The sequence below is a fragment of the Myotis davidii genome, unplaced genomic scaffold (assembly GCF_000327345.1).
Source record: "Myotis davidii unplaced genomic scaffold, ASM32734v1 scaffold9, whole genome shotgun sequence".
Classification (NCBI taxonomy): domain Eukaryota; kingdom Metazoa; phylum Chordata; class Mammalia; order Chiroptera; family Vespertilionidae; genus Myotis; species Myotis davidii.
In genome coordinates this window covers 942,454-949,594 of record NW_006299435.1, presented here as the reverse complement: position 1 = coordinate 949,594, position 7,141 = coordinate 942,454, and the positions used below count along the sequence as shown (strand labels likewise).

The 7,141-nt window shown below is 43.5% G+C and overlaps 1 protein-coding gene across 1 annotated transcript in view; it reads left to right on the top strand.

Moving 5' to 3' along the window:
• The window catches only part of LOC102772253 (polyribonucleotide 5'-hydroxyl-kinase Clp1-like), a 20,130-nt gene extending 18,136 nt beyond the window's left edge, over window positions 1-1,994 (top strand). The window contains exon 2 of the mRNA XM_006775005.2: window positions 273-1,994. Coding sequence (XP_006775068.1) covers window positions 368-1,645 — 1,278 coding nt within the window. The 5' untranslated portion in view covers window positions 273-367 and the 3' untranslated portion in view covers window positions 1,646-1,994. The remainder of the gene's footprint in view (window positions 1-272) is intronic.
• Window positions 1,995-7,141: the final 5,147 nt, after the last annotated feature.

The following is a 7,141-nucleotide window of genomic DNA, read 5'->3' as shown; positions in this document are numbered from 1 at the left end:
TGGAGAACCTAGCGAGAGAACATGGCTACAGAACCTGGCTGGAGAACCTGGAGAACCTGGCTGGAGAACCTAGCAAGAGAACATGGACACAGAACTTGGCTGGAGATTGTGGCTAGAGAACCTGGCTAGGCTGCTGCTCAACTGAACGCTGTCTCCATGTCATTCCTCCTTCGCCGACTCTGTCCACACCTTTGGGAACCCCTGGACCTGCTGGGGTTGGACCCCAACAATTTTATAAACTACCAAATTTTTTAAAAATTAAATCTATTGAGGGTTGGGGAGGGAGGGCTGCTGAGCAACCATCACCGACAGCAGAGGCCCCAAGGCAGAGGCTCCAGGAACCAGGCACAGCAGCTACACAGAAAAGATGGGCGAGGAGACCAATGATGACAAGAAGCCAACAACTAAATTTGAACTAGAGCGAGAAACGGAACTTCGCTTTGAGGTGGAAGCGTCTCAGTCAGTTCAGTTGGAGCTGCTGGCTGGCATGGCAGAAGTCTTTGGCACCGAGCTGACCCGGAACAAGAAATTCACCTTTGATGCTGGTGCCAAGGTAGCTGTTTTCACTTGGCACGGCTGTTTGGTACAGCTGAGTGGCCGCACCGAGGTGGCTTATGTCTCCAAGGACACCACTATGTTGCTTTACCTCAACACTCATACAGCGTTGGAGCAGATGCGGAGGCAGGCGGAGAAGGAAGAAGAGCGAGGCCCCCGGGTGATGGTAGTGGGCCCCACCGATGTGGGCAAATCCACAGTGTGCCGCCTGCTGCTCAACTACGCAGTGCGTTTGGGCCGCCGTCCCACTTACGTGGAGCTGGATGTGGGCCAGGGCTCTGTGTCTATCCCTGGTACCATGGGGGCCCTCTACATTGAGCGGCCGGCAAATGTTGAACAAGGATTCTCCATCCAGGCCCCTCTGGTATATCATTTTGGCTCCACCACTCCTGGCACCAACATCAAGCTTTATAATAAGATTACATCTCGTCTAGCAGATGTGTTCAACCAAAGGTGTGAAGTGAACCGAAGGGCTTCTGTGAGTGGCTGTGTCATTGACACCTGTGGCTGGGTCAAGGGCTCCGGTTACCAGGCCCTGGTGCATGCAGCTTCAGCCTTTGAGGTCGATGTGGTTGTGGTTCTGGATCAAGAACGACTTTACAATGAACTGAAACGGGACTTGCCCCACTTTGTGCGTACTGTACTGCTCCCTAAATCAGGGGGTGTGGTGGAGCGCTCCAAGGATTTCCGGCGGGAATGTAGGGATAAGCGTATCCGTGAGTATTTCTATGGATTCCGGGGCTGCTTTTATCCCCATGCCTTCCATGTCAAATTTTCAGATGTGAAAATCTACAAAGTTGGGGCACCCACCGTTCCAGACTCCTGTTTGCCTTTGGGCATGTCTCAGGAGGACAATCAGCTGAAGCTAGTACCTGTCACCCCTGGCCGAGATATGGCGCACCACCTCCTGAGTGTCTGCACCACTGAGGGCACGGAGGAGAACCTCTCTGAGACCAGTGTGGCCGGTTTCATCGTGGTGACCAGTGTGGACCTGGAGCATCAAGTGTTTACTGTTCTCTCTCCAGCCCCCCGTCCACTGCCCAAGAACTTCCTTCTCATCATGGATATCCGGTTCATGGATCTTAAATAGAGGTCAGGGAGTCTTGCTGCCTGGGGCATGGAGCTCTGTGGCCATCACAGAGACAGATGGGCTGAAGAGGGAGAGTCTTTTGAGGCCAGCCTGACCAGTAAATGGTGGACTAGTAAAAAGCATATATTCTACCTCTTAAAACAGGTGGTGGTGACTTAACTACTAATCTTGAGCCAAAAGGAAAACCATGAGACTATGATTGGTTTCTTAGATCACCGAAGGTGCCACTTCAAATTCTCTAAGGCCCTGGAGAATCCCATTTCTTTAACCAGTTACTGTGTGGACTCATTTTTTAAAAAAATCACTGCTTTATATGCTATATATAGTATTTGTTACCTTATTTTTCCAGGATGTATGAGTGCATTAAAAGGACTCTTTACAATAAAATTCAAACTTGGAAAAAATATATAAATCTTTGTTTTACTATAGTTGCAAATATCAAAAAATTTCTATTTGTGACACGGCACCAGAGTTAAGTTAGGGTTTTTCAAAATGCTGACACGCCGAGCTCAAAAGGTTCACCATCACTGATATAGGCCTAACCGATGGATACAGACAAGAGGGGGGTGAGGGCATGAGTGGGGGGATGGGGGTAATGTGGGGATAAGGACACATATGTAATAATCAATAAAAAATTTAAAATAAAATAAAAACTTACCATCTCTTAAATAGTGTTATTATTTATTTGGTTACTTATTCATTGTTTCTTCACTTCACCAATATCTATCCTCAACAACTTTCACATAATATGTACTCAACAAATAGTAGTTGAATGAAGGAACAATGTCCTGCAACAGCCTCCAGTGACTTCTAAACTTTTTTTTAACCTTGACCTACAGGAAGAAAAACATTTAACACTGTGATCCAGTAAAGACTCACCCTCATGCCCTTGCCCTAACTGGTTTGGCTCAGTGGATAGAGCGTCGGCCTTCGAACTCAAGGGTCCCAGGTTCGATTCCGGTCAAGGGCCTGTACCTTGGTTGCGAGCACATCCCCAGTAGGGGCTGTGCAGGAGGCAGCTGATCGGTGTCTCTCATCGATGTTTCTAACTCTCTATACCTCTCCCTTCCTCTCTGTAAAAAATCAATAAAAATATATTTTTTTAGAAAAAGGCTCACCCTCATGAATGTATACATATATAATTAAAAATATTTCCCAGCTGGCTGAGAGTCAACCTATGAATCAGGAGGTCAAGGTTCAATTCCCGGTTGCGAGTTCAGTTCCTAGTGGGGGCCATGCAGGAGGCAGCCTATCAATGATTCTCTCTCATCATTGATGTTTCTCTCTCTCTCCTTCTCCCTCCTCTCTGAAATCAATAAAAAATATATTTTAAAAAAGTATTATTATGTGTGGTGCTGATTATGTGTGAAGTTGCCGAATATTATTTATTATATCCTATTATGTTTCATTAAAAAAAACCAAACCTCTGCCATTTAAGTAAACTTTAAATTTGATTTGAGCATCCACTAATGGGACTTAACCAGAAGTTTGACAAACACTGCTCTAATGCATCCTCCACAGCCAGAGTGTTCTTACTGACTCAGAAGTCTTGTCATGTTACTTCCCTGCAAAAGTCCTTCAGTGGCGATCTGTTAGTCTCAGGCAGTTTTTCCCAAACATCAGTCATTTATGGCTGTTCATGTACCAGCTATAATATAACATATTCAATTTTTGTTTGTAAATCGAAACACTTTTGTCACTCAGCCTCATCTTAAGCAATAATGTAAGAGAAGTAATATGTTAGACGCATGAGTTATATATTTTTCTAGTGCATATTAAGTCCATTCACTACCCAAATAGAAACCACCGGACTGTGTGCCACCTAAAATCCTCTTGTTTATTACCCAGCCACACTCTGGGGAAACCTGCTGTCAGATAAAGGTCAGATGCCTCAGCTCAGCCCAGGAGGCACTCTGAAGCTTGCCGGTGCTTTCCGCCGCAGTCTCATTTTCTTTTACCACTTCCTGCATTCATTCATTCTGAATGACTGGCGGTCCCTGAATGTGCTAAGCTCTCTCTGGCTCTAGGACTCTGTACTGCCACCTCCTTCCTCTGCCTAGAGCTCCACCAGAACCCCCACTCACTCCCTTTCAGGTCTCAGCTAACATGTCGCCTTGAGAAAGCAGTCCTGGCCGCGGGGCTGGGCTGGGTGTCCCCCAGGACCCTATGCTTAGCCCCGTCTGGGAGCGTGTCCCCCTGAAGTGAAGCAGTTTCTGCACCATGTTTCACTTCAGCTGAAAACTGAGCTCCTCTTGGGCAGGAAGAGTATTTTATTTTCCATTCTATGTCTAGTGTTTGGAACAGCACCATACATTTAATAACGATCTGGTTGAGGAACAAAAGGACACCTGTATGGATTTCTCAAGGAAACGAATATTGCCGACACTCAGCACGTTGTCTGAAACATACTAGGCATCCAAAAACGTTGTTAAGTGATTGAAAGAAGTGAGGGCTGATCCTCACCCTGGGAACATGACTTTCAAAAAAATTATTTGAGAGATGGTCTCAAATTCTAATGTCTTTGCTCAATGTGCCATTATGCTCTCCTTCTTGCCCAGGAAGGTCAGAAATGAGGTCAGAATGTGTGTCTGTGGCCTAAGAGACTTTCGGTCCCTTGATAAACAAGCCTGCCACGGCAGAGGACCGGTCTGTCGGGAAAGCCACAGCAGCACGGGGAGAAGTAGCTATAAAGCAAATAGCAAATGTTTAACTTGATCTTAAAATCCATGCTTCACACACGGGTTCAGCACATTTAACGTTATTTTACTATAAATTCAGAATTTGATGCCATCATTCCTCTTTGCTGAGATTCTAGAATATAGCCTATGTGATTTTTAAGGCCGATGGTAATAATTTTTCCTAGAATGTGTGCCATAGGGATATATGATAAAGGTTTTTACAGTAACTAAATTGTACTCCAAGACTTTTATTTTTCTTTTCTCTGTTAGCTCTACTATCTGGCACCTTGCGGAATGGGGCATTTGGTATACATGGAGTCTCCAAATAACTGATGTTTCATGTTGTCAGCACCAAACCATTATAAAACAAAAGATATGGACACTTTCCCAATATGCCGTATACTTCCCTGGCTTTTCAAACAAATGCCCCAAATATTAACTGCTGCGTGCTGACTCAGGCTCTCCCTATGGAATCAGTTATTTGGATGTCATATCTGTTCATGCCAGCGGTCTGCGGAGCGCTCATGCAGACTCAGATGCCACGGGGCCTGAGGCTAAGTGGGTGATGACTTCAGCTGTGACATTGAAATTCATTTTTTTTTTTTTTTTGCAAACCAAACCAAACCCCAAATCAGCTGATTTCTAAGTCCTCCCTCCCCTTTTTTTCTTGGGTGGAGTAGATGATGTGTATTGGTTCTCCATTTTTATAATCAGCATGGAAGACTTATTCACAATTATAAAACAGATTCCTCCCCCACCCCAACCCTTTTCATGAGGGAAGAATAAAGCTTATGTAGCCGTACAGTTGTTTTCGGAAAACTATAAAATAATCGTCTTTATGAAACGTCAGTTAGCGAAAGAAAAGGTAAACCAGCCTTTTCCCATCTACTCTTCGTTTCATTCGATATCACTACTCTAGATCACTTCCATCTACTTTTCAGTTTGCATTTGCTCTTCAGCCTTACTTGTTCACATTTTTTCATGGGGCATGAGGATTATTTTACAATCATTTCAAGGTGTGTGTGTGTGTGTGTGTGTGTGTGTGTGTGTGTGTGTGAAAGGACTAGCTGCAAAGCTTACATGTTTTTTAATTATCAGGAGATAAGTGCTTCTCTAAGTATAAAAGTCCTACATAATGTTTGATATTTGTACAGATCTTGACAGGAACGTTTTTAGATGTATAAACAAGGTGGAAAGTATTGTTTCGGTATCAGAATGCTATGCTAGTTTATAGGATCCATTAGTGAGGGAACCCAAAGCACCCTCTCTATACCTCTATGTTTTTACAGAGTATTATGCTGACAGTATTGCTTTTTTTAACCTGCCTCCTCCATTAGTCTGAGAGCTTCACGTGGGCTTACACCATGTCCTAGCCTTCTTCGCGCCCAGCCCTTGTGTTCTTATGTATCCGCGTGGTCTTCAGGAAAGTGTCAAACAGTTGCCTTTATGAAAAATCAGTTAGCAAACGAAAAGGTAACACAGCCTCCACCCCAGCACTTCATTCTTTTCTTTCAAAAAAATATTTTTATTGATTTCAGAGAGGAAGGGAGAGGGAGAGATAGAAACATCAATGATGAGAGAGAGGGTCATTGATCAGCTGCTTCCTGCACGCCACCCAATGGGGATCGAGCCTGTAACCCAGACATGTGCCCTTGACCAGAATCGAACCCAGGACCCTTCAGTCTGCAGGTTGATGCTCTATCTACTGAGCCAAACCAGTGAGGGCCAGCACATCTTTCTTGTGTTCTCTCTTTTTTTTAAAAAATATATTTTATTGATTTTTTTACAGAGAGGAAGGGAGAGGGATAGAGTTAGAAACATCGATCAGCTGCCTCCTGCACACTCCCCACTGGGGATGTGCCCACAACCCAGGTACATGCCCTTGACCGGAATTGAACCTGGGACCCTTCAGTCTGCAAGCCGACGCTCTATCCACTGAGCCAAACCGGTTTCGGCATTCTTGTGTTCTTGCACATCTTGACCTTTCACTCCTGTATTCCCCCTGAATCCTTCTAAACCATCGTGATCTCAGAGCTGATGAACCCAGTGCAAGCCAGTACCTTTTACCTCTTCTGTTGTTTTGCATGTGGGCTTTAGTAAATGTTTACTCTGAACATTGGAAGGTAGGAAACTGACTCCTTTAATGTTGATCTCCATTATTGTTTAAAAGCAACAGAGTAGTTTTAATATTCCCGGGTAAGCTCAGAATTCTAACATGCTTTTAAATTTAAATTTTAAAAAGATAGTACAAACAAGAAAGAAAACGTTCATCGCTTCATTGTATCACGTTATCTGGCAATAAGCAAATGTATAAAATCTTTAAAAGTTCTAGAGTAATAAAAAGTTTCCAACTGCTATTCTATTTTATGAAAACTCACAGATTTAATATATTAGTAGTTAACTTGTCTTCATTCTGCTAAAGTTTGAGAAAGGATAGGTGGGAACTTGATTCACTGGTATTTGCTGAGTAGAAGCCTCTTTACAATAGCCCAACTTCATCAGCTTTACACATAAACTTATTCAGGCAAAGACTGTGCTCAGAAAGAAATTCTCTGAGTAATGTGATATATTTTTTATGCAGCTTAACTGCTTAGGTCTTTCCTAGCTCCATCTACTTATCATATGCCCTTCTTATTCCCCATGCCAAGCACACTGTAATATGTTTTTCTACTTGTATAGTTTTTTATATTTGCATAGTTTCTGTCTTTTCTCCTACTTCAATCCACTTTCAGGAACTAATTTTTTCCCCCCATTGGGTTTTATTTTTAGGAAATGTGGTTCAGCACCATCCTTAAGTTCTTCTTAATAGTAAGAATAA